Below are 13,051 nucleotides of genomic sequence, written 5' to 3'. Positions count from 1 at the left end.
AATGAGTAAAAATAAAACTATTATATATTTAAAGTTAACAACAGAGATACTCCAATTATTAGTCTTCTATTCCATTTTTGAATGTCTTTAATTAAGATTGATAAAATATGTAGAATACAATATGATTTAACATATGCTATTTTGTATATAATAATTATGTACATTAAATTAGTCTTTATATTAGCCAAAATAACTCTATTTTTCATCTAGTCAGTTTGTAAACTATGAACTATTTTTTAAATCATACTGATCATAACTGATATTCTTTAAACATTCCATATCAAGATTTTTGTTTAATAAATTAGATATTAAACCGTTTGAGTATATTAATAGATTTAAAAATCAAGAAAAATGTAAAAATTAATCAAATTTAAATAATTAAATAATAAATGTTACATTATATATGCCTAAATTTATATATAGAAGTCAATATAAGAAAAATATAACAATAATCTATAAATACTATATAACTAAAACCTTTGACTATTTGTTGAGTTTCTTATTGTGTGCCTTTACTATTATTTATCTAATTAAGTTTAATTTTTTAGAAAAGAAAAGCCCGACTCTTTTATGGCATCTCTCCTGAGTCTCGACTCTTCCCCTTTCACGTCCTTCTTTCACAACCTTCACCTCCCACCATTGTCTCCCTCACGCAGAACCTTCACTTCTCACCTCTATCTTCATGTGATCCCCCTTGAACCCTTTTCTCTTTTGTTGTTTTCATTGTTTATCTCTCTCTTTGTTGACTTTTTCTTTGCAAACCCAAACATAGTGTTGGGCTTTGTAGAGCCTAGTTTTGTTTGATCCGGTTTGACGATCCGACCTGACCCGAATAATAGTGCGTGTGATTGTCTTTCTTTGGCGTGTGTTTTTTCTCTATTTTTTGTTTCTCACAGGTTAGGATTTTGGTTAAATTCCCCACAACTGGTATCAGACCCTAGGGTTAGGTTTGAGTGGGAGCAATGGTAGAGGAAGTAGGAAAGGCGTTTAGAATAGAAAAGTTTGATGGCACAGACTTCGCGTATTGGAGGATGCAGATTGAAGATTATCTCTATGGGAGGAAATTGCATCTGCCTATTTTGGGGACAAAACCTGAGACTATGAAGGCTGAGGAATGGACGCTTCTTGACAGACAAGTTCTGGGAGTTATTAGGTTAACTCTGTCTAGGTCTGTTGCACACAATGTTGTAAAGGAGAAGACCACAACAGATCTGATGAAGGATTTGTCTGGTATGTATGAAAAGCCGTCCGCAAACAACAAGATGCATCTGATGAAGAAATTGTTCAATTTGAAGATGGCAGAGAGTGCATCAGTAGCACAACATCTGAACGAATTTAATACTATCATAAATCAATTGTCGTCTGTAAAAATTGATTTTGATGATGAGATTCGTGCTCTGATCATCTTGACTTCTTTGCCAAACAGTTGGGAGGCAATGAGGATGGCAGTAAGCAATTCTACAAGAAAGGAAAAGCTCAAGTACAATGATATACGAGATTTAATTCTAGCTGAGGAGATTCACAAAAGAGATGCAGGCAAAACCTCAAGATCTGGTTCTACCCTAAAACTTGAGACAAGAGGCAGAGGTAATGACAGAAATTCAAATCGGGGCAGATCAAAATCCAGAAATTCTAATCGGAACAGAAGTAAATCTAGATTAGGCCAACAAGTACAATGCTGGAACTGTGGGAAAATAGGTCACTTTAGGAGGCAATGCAAAAGTCCTAAGAAGAAGAATGAAGATGACTCCGCTAATGCTGTAATAGAAGAGGTACAGGGTACATTACTTCTTGCAGTAGACAGTCCACTTGATGATTGGGTTTTGGACTCAAGAGCTTCGTTTCATACCACTCCACACTGAGAAATCATACAGAATTATGTTGCAGGTGATTTTGGTAAGGTGTATTTGGCTGATGGTTCAGCCTTGGATGTTGTGGGTATGGGAGACGTTCGGATATTGTTACCCAAATGGATCTGTTTGGTTACTGGAGAAGGTTCGTCATATTCCTGACCTAAGGAGGAATCTAATTTCTGTTGGACAACTTGATGATGAAGGACATGCAATACTATTTGTTTGTGGTACTTGGAAGGTTATAAAGGGAGTTAGGGTATTGGCTCGTGGAAAGAAGACTGGTACTCTGTATATGACCTCATGTCTAAGAGACACAATTGTAATTGCTAATGCAAGTACTAATACAAGCCTATGGCACCGCAGACTTGGTCACATGAGTGAGAAAGGGACGAAGATGCTGCTATTAAAAGGAAAACTACCAGAATTGAAGTCCGTTGATTTTGATATGTGTGAAAGTTGCATCTTAGGAAAGTAGAAAAATGTGAGCTTCTTGAAACTAGCAGGACACCGAAGGCTGAAAAATTGGAATTAGTACACACTGATTTGTGGGGGTCTTCTCCAATTGCATCCCTTGGAGGTTCAAAGTACTACATCACTTTTATTGATGAATCAAGCAGAAAGGTATAGGTTTATTTTCTGAAAAATAAATCTGATGTATTTGAAAATTTTAAGAAGTGGAAGGCCATGGTTGAGACAGAAACAGGTTTGAAAGTAAAATGTTTGAGGTCAGATAATGGAGAAGAGTACATAGATGGAGGGTTCAGTGAGTATTGTGCTACACAGGGAATTAGGATGGAGAAGACCATTCCTGGGACACCATAGCAGAATGGTGTGGCTGAGCGCATGAACAGAACTTTCAATGAGCGTGCTAGGAGTATGAGATTGCATGCTGGACTACCAAAAACTTTTTGGGCTGATACTGTTAGCACTGCAGCTTACCTGATAAATCGAGGACCATCAGTTCCCATGGAGTTCAGACTTCCTGAGGAGGTTTGGAGCAGTAAAAAGGTAAAGTTTTCACATTTAAAAGTTTTTGGTTGTGTTTCTTATGTTCATATTGATTCTGATACTCATAGTAAATTTGATGTAAAGTTTAAAATATGTTTTTTCATTGACTATGGTGATGAGAAATTTGGCTATAGGTTTTGGAATGAACAAAACAGAAAAATCATCAGAAGTAGAAATGTGATATTTAATGAACAGGTTATGTACAAGGACAGGTCAACTGTTGTGTTAGATGTTATAGAGATAGATCAAAAGAAATCTGAGTTTGTCAACTTAGATGAATTGACTGAAAGTACTGTCCAGAAAAGGGGTGAAGAAGATAAGGAGAATGTAAATTCACAGGTACATCTGAATACACCTGTAGCTGAAGTTCATAGATCTTCCAGGAACATTAGACCTCCACAGCGTTATTCACCTGTTTTAAATTATCTCCTGTTGATTGATAGTGGTGAGCCAGAGTGTTATGATGAAGTCTTGCAATATGAGAATTCAATCAAGTGGGAGTTAGTTATGAAGGATGAGATGAATTCCTTGTTGGGGAATCAAATATGGGAACTGACTAAATTGCCAGTAAGAAAGAAGGTTTTGCATAACAAGTGGGTATACAGAATAAAGAATGAGCATGATGGTAGCAAACGTTATAAGGCCAGATTAGTTGTTAAAGGGTTCCAGCAGAAAGAGGGCATTGACTACACAGAGATATTTTCTCTAGTTGTGAAGATGTCAACAATCAAATTGGTACTGGGAATGGTGGCTGCAGAAAACTTATATCTTGAGCAGTTAGATGTGAAGACACAGTATTCCTTCATGGTGACTTAGAGGAAGACCTTTACATGATTTAGCCAGAAGGGTTCATTGTTCAGGGACAAGAGAATCTAGTCTACAAACTAAGAAAGAGCTTGTATGGCCTAAAACAAGCTTTTAGACAGTGGTACAAGCAATTTGACAGTTTTATGCATAGAATTCGGTTTAAGAGATGTCAAGCTAATCACTGTTGCTATGTTAAGTCTTTTGACAATTCTTACATCATATTACTGTTGTATGTGGATGATATGCTTATTGCAGGGTCTAGCATTGAGGAGATTAATAATCTGAAGAAGCAGTTGTCCAAACAATTTGCAATGAAGGATTTGGGAGTTACAAAGCAAATCCTTGGTATGAAAATCATTAGAGATAAGGCTAATGTTACATTGAAGCTTTTACAGTTAGAGTATGTGAAGAAAGTTCTCAGCAGGTTCAACATGAATGAAGCTAAACCAGTGAGCACACCCTTGGGTAGTCATTTCAAACTAAGCAAAGAACAGTTACCGAAGACAGAAGAAGAAAGGGATCATTTGAGCAAGGTGCCCTATGCCTCAGCTATTGGCAACTTAATGTATGCTGTGGTGTGTACAAGGCCAGACATTGCACATGCAGTGGGAGTTGTGAGCAGATTCATGAGTAGGTCTGGAAAGCAGCATTGGGAGGCAGTCAAGTGAATTCTGAGATATCTGAAGGGTTCATTAGATACATGTCTTTGCTTCACAGGTACAAGTTTGAAACTGCAGGGTTATGTAGATGCTGATTTTGCTGGTGATATTGATAGTAGAAAGAGTACTACTGGGTTTGTTTTTACTCTGGGTGGTATAACTATATTATGGGCTTTAAATCTATAGAAGATTGTTATTTTGTCTACTACAGAAGCTGAGTATGTTGCAGCAACTGAAGTTGGAAAGGAGATGATTTGGCTACATGGTTTCTTAGATGAATTGGGTAAGAAGTAGGAGATGGGCATTCTACACAGTGACAGTCAGAGTGCAATTTTTCTTGCCAAAAATTTGGCTTTTCATTCAAAGTCGAAGTATATACAGACAAAATACCACTTTATCCATTACCTTGTTAAAGATAAGTTGGTAATACTTGAGAAGATTTGTGGATCTAAGAACCCGACAAACATGTTGACTAAGGGTGTCACTTTAAATCTACAAAAGATAAGTTCTATATATGCATCGTTATAAAATAATAATAATAATAATAATTAAAATAAAATTGCAAAAGCTAAAATTTGTCACCCATCTGATTATTTTCGTTTGGCTAACCTTTGCTTTTCTCTAAATAAATGGCATTATAGAGTACTTCTAATACAACTATTAAGAATACTTTGTCCACCACAAAGGATTAAAAAATAAATAAAAATTAGTAAAGTCTTATAGTTTAACATCTAAATTAAGCACTATAAAAAAATCATGCTATTTAATAGAATAAATACCAAATTATCCAAATCATACTATGTAATAGAATAATATTGTATTTTTATATGCTATATTTAATTCTTTATAACGTAATAGGATAACATTTAACAATCAAAGAGACCAAAAAAAAATTTATAATAAAAAAAACTAAATCACATTAACCCAAAGTAGAGTTTTTAAGAATATAAAAAATTATCAACCTAAAGCAGAGATGTAAGAAAAATAAAAAAATAAAAAATAAATCCACCAAAAAATTGAGAGAGAGAGAGAGAGAGAGAGAGCCTTTTTTTGTGAGGGAAAACTATGTATAGAATGGAAAAATTAGTGGCAAATTTATAGTAAGAGGGTGTGAATAAGAAAAGACAAAAATAAAGAAAGATGAAGGAAAAGAGGAAGAATGATATTAATGTAGAGGGTAGTGAGAAGATGAAAAGCTAAGGAAGGGAGAAAGGTTGGAGAAGTAGTGGGAAGATGAAAAGGTAAGGGTAGGAGAAATGTTGGGGAAGTGTAAATATTTGAAAAATAAATGTTAAAAACAATTGTAGGAAAATTAGAAAGAAAAAAGATAATGACGTGGAGCTGATGTGGCTCAACTGGAGTGTAGCAACAATAAATGTTACGCTTCAGCTTTTAAATATATATATATATATATATATATATACATAGATATAGATGGGTTCATCATAAAAAGCAATAATCATAAATTGCACACACATCATTTATTCAATTGAAGTAACAAGAAAAAAAAAAAAAACTTTAGAGGAATATTATAGAATAAAAGTTGATATAGAATGTGTCTTTCTCTTTCTCCTTAATTCTCAAACAAAATACACATCCTAAATACCCATAGTTAATCACATCATCTATATATAAAATAATAGGTGAAACAGAGAGAGTGTGAAATTGAATTCCAAATTAGAACTCTAATTTTGTGCCATGTGTCTAGAATCTGAAATTGAAGTTGAATTTTGCATCATGTGGCTAAATGTATGTGGGCTTATTCTCATTAAAACCACTTCTATGTATCGGGTCAAGTGAGTTATTGTGCTAATTAAGTTTTTTCTTGATTTTGTAGTCAAACGTGAAAACCAAAGAGATTAATATCGGTAATAAGAACTTGGTTTGGGTACATTGCATAATTTCCAAAAAGATAGCAAAGCCAGAGTTTGCATCTTTGTTATAAATTGCTTACAAAGTTTGCATCATTACATTTGCACTGAGTTTCGGATTAAAGTGCTTTCTTCTTGGTTCTAACACTGAGTTTTGTTTACTATTCACTTACAAAGTTTGCATCTTTACATTTGTTATAAATTGCTAATATGTGATTAGATGCACATTATGCCTAAAATTCACTATCCTTATATTTGGCTTTTTGTTCAGGTTGGGCACCTATAACAATGAAGAAAGCACTGCTGTGGACCGATGGATGATACTTTTTGTAGGTTGCAAAGGAACTTAGTGATCAATGGAATCTCACGCAAATTGGAGAGGACCCAGCTGTAGATGTCTGAATGGCAGATGTGAGTCACTATGTTTTTAAAATGTTCAGTGAAGGTAAAGGTTATGAACAATGTAAATTTTCCGGAGAGAGATTTATTATTCTATATTTACGCAAGTTTGGTCGCCTTCTTGGAGTGGATCACTCCACCCTGTCTTTCTACTGGAATTTTTTATTCAGATTGTTACAATTTAATTTGAAATTTTATTTGAATTTTCCTATTGTTGTTACTATCATATATTATCATTCCAATTGTTCATTCCAATTTTACTATACACGTGTACAATCTAATTATTTTTAATTTTGCTATCATGTGCAGAAGCCAATGAGATGAAATTAATAACACATTAAACACTAATGCTTTGGGAATCAGTAATACCAATCTAAATCCATTGGACCTGTTTCGTGATAATACAACTATGAAGGATGTATAAAAACACGCACAAACCCATCTCTTTATAAAAAGAGATTGGAGAGAATTTCTTTTATCAGTCATGGAACTTCAGAGGTTTTTTCTTTGCTCATCATGTTACAAAATGACTCATCGTTACACACTCTGAAATGTTATCATGTTACAAAATGCTCATCATGTTACATCGTAAAACTACAATTTCTTTTATCAGCCATGGAACTTCAGAGGTTTTTTCTTCACACAAATGATGGGTGAGTTTTTTTTTTTTTTTTTTTTTAATTTTAAATTTTTTAAGCTACGAAAATTTCAATCACTAATTGAGATTGAAGATTCAAAAGCGTGAATGGATCTTTTGGATAAACATTGTCACCAAGGTTCATCTTTCTATGTAAAATATATATACTGCTAAGTTTTGTTAATGAAATTTTATGGTTAATAATATGAATTTAGACTTAACTGAGCCTTTTAAACATGAATAAACTCATGATTAATAATATATCCATTCCCGTGCGGTAGCACGGGACTACATACTAGTTTACAATAATCCAAAACTCATAACTCTTATAATTGATATAAATTATTATTATTTAAATATTTTCATCAATTATTTATACACAATGAATTACTAGATCCTATTAAAAGAGAATTGGATGTCAAATTATAGAATGGATTTCATGTATAGCCTTATGTGCTCTCTAATTATTCTTATGCCGGTTTGGTGGCTAATATCCCTGATTATCAAGGAAAGGTGATTGGGGAATGTAGTTTGAAGATGATTGTTATTGGGTACAAATACATTCAGTTAAGTTTGCATAAGATGTTAGTTTTTCAGACTTTGCTTTGGAGTGTCACAAGAACTTGTGAGAATCATGCGCATGGGTTAGGCACCTTTCAAAGGTGAAATTTATTGGTAATCTATTGGTAGAGCCTAACTATCTTCTACAACTTAATCACAGTTGTGTGTTTACAATGGTGTCTAAGGTTGGAAACAGGGTGACTATACAATTAGCAAATTATGCAAAAAAAAAAAAAAAAAAAAGTCCAAAGATTGATGAAAATTTTAAATTTTGGATAAACACTTGAATTGAAACTTAGCTGAAATAGAAGCTACAGTTTAAGTAGGTAATAGCCATCGATTGATACACAAGGTTTTTGTTTTTTTAGGTTTTTCCATTTGTTTGACTTTAATATTTTGAATTTTATCTGAGTTCATGTGGTTTTTTTTTTTCTTTTAATGGTTTTTTGTTTTACGCACAGTGGCTCACAAATTTGAATTGTTTCATTATTGTTCCTATATACTCTTAATATGTGTCATCGAATGGAAATAGTATTGTTATTTGTTCACTTTCTTCTAAGATCTTAGAAGGTTCTCATGAATTTAATAGTTTTTCTATTCTCTTAACTTGAATTTAAGCAATTATATTCCTATTTTGTAGAATTTATTTTGAAGTTAGATCAAGAGCTTTATTTTGAACATATTAAAGTCTAGGTGCGTCAACAATCAATCTATATCTATATGGGTTTGGTTTACCTCCAATACTTTTTCAACTAGACATGTCCTTTTATTTTAAATATACAATAGCAAGTGGTAGTGGATTTTAATCTTCACATTTTATTTAGTTAGTGGGTGTTGTGGCAGTTTCTCATATATATATATATATATATATATAACCGAAGTCTTTGGCTTTTTGTTGACCTCTTCAGAGCTTGCCACATGATTATTATTATTAAACAAAACTATATCTATATCTATAAATTATAAAATATAACACAAACACTTCTTTCTACAATACTCTCCCACCGTCCCTAGACTCCTTATACTCTCTCTATTTTTTTTTCTTTTTATTAAAAAAAAACAAAAAAACCTAACACAATTTAGACTTCTAGCCAAATACAATAACGCTCTCCCACGATCCATACTCTCCTATTTAAGAAAACTACATCTAGACTTTAATAATATCGACAAAAAGAAAGAAAGAAAAAATACATAACCACTTTTTTATATATATATATATATATATATATGTATTTATATATTCATCACCTAACCACTTACATATATTTAATTTCACGTTTTAAATTTACAAAGTGTTTCACAATAACTGTAGAAAAACATTGTTGTCATATTGATATACCCAATTAATATCTATGTATTTAAACAAATTTTACAGTATAATTCAGCCATGAGAATCGTTTTGACAGCAATAAAGCATTGGTTGATGGTTTGAAAGTTTCTGTATCTAATGATAATAGTCAACCAAATGCATTGAATTATTGTATTTTATCTACAGTCTCTTGCATTGATTTTGGTTTTTGGAGTGCTTCCAAAACAGAAAGGTATGTAAAATTTTCTTATCAGGTTTAATGTTAACATATATGAGAGATATTTTGGTCAATTAGAAAAAATTTGCTGAAACATAAAAGGAAAAATAACTAAAGAACGCACAATTTAAAAAAAAAAAAAAATTTAGTGACTGTATTAGGCAGAGGCTTTTGGAGATTGTTGTTTTTATTTTTGGAATTCTTTATGTTCATGTGTATGTATGTATTGGGTTTAATTGAATTGGAATTATCTTTGAAACTTTGGTTTTGATTGAATAATGAAAATGGCAGAAGAAGTATGTTCTAATATTTGGAGTCTTTTGTATATGTGTTGTTATAGTTTAAACTTGGTATTTGAATTGTTAAATTGTTAATTCACAGTTTTATTGTTTATCTATTAATCATGAATAATAATATTGTTATTTGCAACCATCATGATATGGTATCAATGATGTGATCATTCCGAATGCTTTTCTTTAGAGTTTAGATAGAGTCTATTTTATGATTAAAAAATTTTACAATTAAAAGACTTGTATCCATTAAATTTTAAATAAAAAAAAAATTATTGGATACATTGGATCTTAAATGAATTCTATTAAACTCCATCATTTATGGTATCATTAAAAAAGAAAACTCATATAGATAGGTATTAGGATATTATTTGGAACTATCATAATGAACTAACGTATTACACATGGTATGGATCTAACTGTAACATCTTATGCTATAAAATAAAAATTGGGCCTATGGTTATCTTCTCTTTGCAAAAAATAATTAAATTCTCATCATAGTTCACTTTTAGGTAAAATAGACACTCTATTAACTAAGTTTTAAGAAATTTAAAATTCTATTTCAAAAAATTTCCAGAACATTAGATTTTATTTTAATTATCTTAATCATCTATCATAATAATTTTATATTGTAAAAGAATAAAATTTATACATTACATACAATCATTACTTCAGTTACCTTCTAAATGATAGAGGATATGACAATGCAATTTGAAGATCTACTATCAAAATAACATAAAGTAGATTGGTGGTGGATAGTAGATTTAATTGCAGTTATGTATATCACATGAGAGTTTGGCCTAGTACCTTCATACTAATGGCGTAGTGCATTTACGAGCTTAGCTTGTTATGTATGTAAATTTTCTAAGTGTGAGCGACATCTAGAAATCTACGTTTGATTGTTGTAAATAGATCTTCAAACTTTTCATGAATGATTGGTCAATAAACTTGCTTGATCTTGATATATGCGTAGACTTGTGCCTATATATCTCCTCACATTTTTTCTTTTTCAAGAGATCTACAAATGTCAATCTTGAAAAGAGAATTTTGAACTGAAAAAGTCATCACACATACTAGTATTTGACTAAGAAAAAGGGAAAGAGATTTGTACTAAATTGTATGGTGCCAAAGCCAAAGGCTAATTCGTCAAAGTTCATTCAAATTGTTTATGACATCGATTCTCAAAAATTTGAGTTGTTTTGATCAAAAGTATGTAAAATGGAAGCAAAACAAAAAGCTTTCAATTAAGTGTAATCACATTGGTAAGGGGTCATATATGTTCATTTGAATCTTCATACTAGTCGTATATGACTTGATTGAATTGACAATTGAATCTTTATACTAGACTAAAGACTAGTTCATACTTGATCCACATACACAACACACAAGTCTATTGTTCAACGAATGCTTATTTCATTTGTGTGATTGTACGTGTTCAAATGTGATGTATATACTCAATTGCTTGTTGATCAAACACAAAAAGATTTTTGAGTATTTTATATGTTTTTGAAAGTGTTTTTATGCTTTTGTGTTTAGAGTTTTTGTTCATATTACATATTTCATGTTTTTAACAAAAAACTCCTTTAGAGGCATTTTTGCGAGAAGCTTCGCAAGTTAGCTCTTCCCGCGAAAATGGAGATGACAAAACTTGAAAACATTAAAATTCAGACAGAAACTTTCACGACTGTCTCGCGAGATAATCTTACCCACAAAAAGTTATGTGCTTCAGTGGCATTTTTCGCGAGTAGTTTCGCAAGAAGCTTACCCGCGAAAAATGCGTGTTTTCAGTTTTAAAGGGCTGAACATGACAGTTTTTCAAATTCACACCCTTTGCCTCCCTCGACCTCTCTCAACCCTAACCAATTTTCTCTCAAAAACCTAACAAAAACACAAGTGCAATCTACTTTAAGTCTTCTCTAAGGTAAGTTTCATCATTCTTTTATCTTTAATTCCTTAGATTTAAGGTTTTCATGAGTTGGGTTCATTTTTGAAAAGGGTTGGGAAACTTTAATTTTATGCAAAATCTTTTGTTTTTCTTGATTGGGCTCTGTCCCATTTGCTTTGATTGTGTTTGTGTTGGCCCCTTGTGGCATTCTAACATGTATTTAGGCATATTTTACAAATGTTCATGTATTGTTTACATGTTAAATGTGTTTGTGCATACTAGGTGTTTGATAAAATGCCCAAATTGCATTTTGGTGTTGTTTTGGACTCCGATGAGTACCAAACTTTGGGGATTACCATGATTATGCATGTTTATTATGTTTTGATCATTGGTTGTGTGTTTTACACACTTTGACCCAAGTGTGCTTAGTCATGCCTTAATCATGCATCACATATGCACACCACATGCACACACTAATTCACTTATCATGTTTGCATATCACTCATGCTAGATAAGTCTTGTTACATGTTTAGCAATTACAACATGATCTTGTGATGTTGTTTATGTTCTTTTTAGGACTTTGTGGTTGTTTTATGGACTAACTTGATACTAATCAAGTTTGTGTTCTTGTTTTGTTTTTTGTACTTGTCTCTTTGTGTTTGTGGCTATCTTTGCAGATGTCTTCTATTAAGCAATCGCCCTCAAAGAAGTCAACAAAGCATCAACGCTCTAACTCGGAAAATTTCCAAAGCATTGAGGCAGACATGGCTTGCAACGACTACTACAAAAGGGCCTCGATCATCATGGAAAGGGTTGTAGCAATGGAGACCCTTGAAAACACCTTCATTCCAAGAGTGTTCAAAGAACACATGGACAAAGGTGTTGAACCTAGTGGGAATGTCTATGCTAAGATCATAAGGGAATTCTTTGCAAATGCCTTTGTGGAAGGGGATCACATAAATTGTTGGTTGAGGGGGAGAGAATTTTCTGTCACAAGGGAATCTATCCAAGAGATATTAGAAGTTCGTCCACCATCTCAACAACTTTATATCCAATATGATGATAGATTGGACTCTCTTGTACCCATTGCAGAACTCCTCGGTGATGATCTTAAAAAGAAGGCGCTGAACACCATTCCTTTCACCCCAAAGATGAGAACATTGGCCTACATAATGCTCCACAATCTCTACCAGGTGAAGAACTTGACCACCTTCAATTGAATAATTATAATGGATATATGTGTACAATTTATAATTTTTACTTTTTATGATGAACTTATTACTAATTGTTATTAATTTATAATGATATTTTTAAGATTCATAAGCTTATTTAATGCATTGTAAATAATTAAAGAGTAAGACTTATGTACAGTACTTAGATGCTGTTTCTTAGGTTCCTCTCTTAAAATTCTGCGATGTGGCTTTTTTCTTATTGATGGAAGTGTATTTTTTAAGTTAAGTAGCCATATGACAGAATTTTAAGAAGGGGAATCTAAGAAACAGCACCTAAGATACTGTACATAAGTTTTGTTTATAATTAAAAATGTCCTTTTTTA

General features: G+C 32.3%; 1 protein-coding gene across 1 annotated transcript; it reads left to right on the top strand.

Annotated features, from left to right (window-relative positions):
• The first annotated feature begins 11,493 nt into the window (after positions 1-11,493).
• On the top strand, positions 11,494-12,716 carry LOC115966035. The gene is made up of 2 exons (XM_031085376.1): positions 11,494-11,532; positions 12,174-12,716. The coding sequence occupies exon 2, from the start codon at positions 12,174-12,176 to the stop codon at positions 12,714-12,716; it is 543 nt and encodes a 180-aa protein (XP_030941236.1). The 5' UTR covers positions 11,494-11,532.
• Positions 12,717-13,051: the final 335 nt, after the last annotated feature.

This window comes from Quercus lobata, chromosome 2 (genome assembly GCF_001633185.2).
Source record: "Quercus lobata isolate SW786 chromosome 2, ValleyOak3.0 Primary Assembly, whole genome shotgun sequence".
Lineage (NCBI taxonomy): Eukaryota > Viridiplantae > Streptophyta > Magnoliopsida > Fagales > Fagaceae > Quercus > Quercus lobata.
This window is presented reverse-complemented; position numbering and strand designations above follow the sequence as displayed.

Coding starts and splice junctions, on each gene's coding strand:
- LOC115966035 (XM_031085376.1), top strand. CDS start 12,174: ATGTCTTCTATTAAGCAATCGCCCTCAAAGAAGTCAACAAAGCATCAA.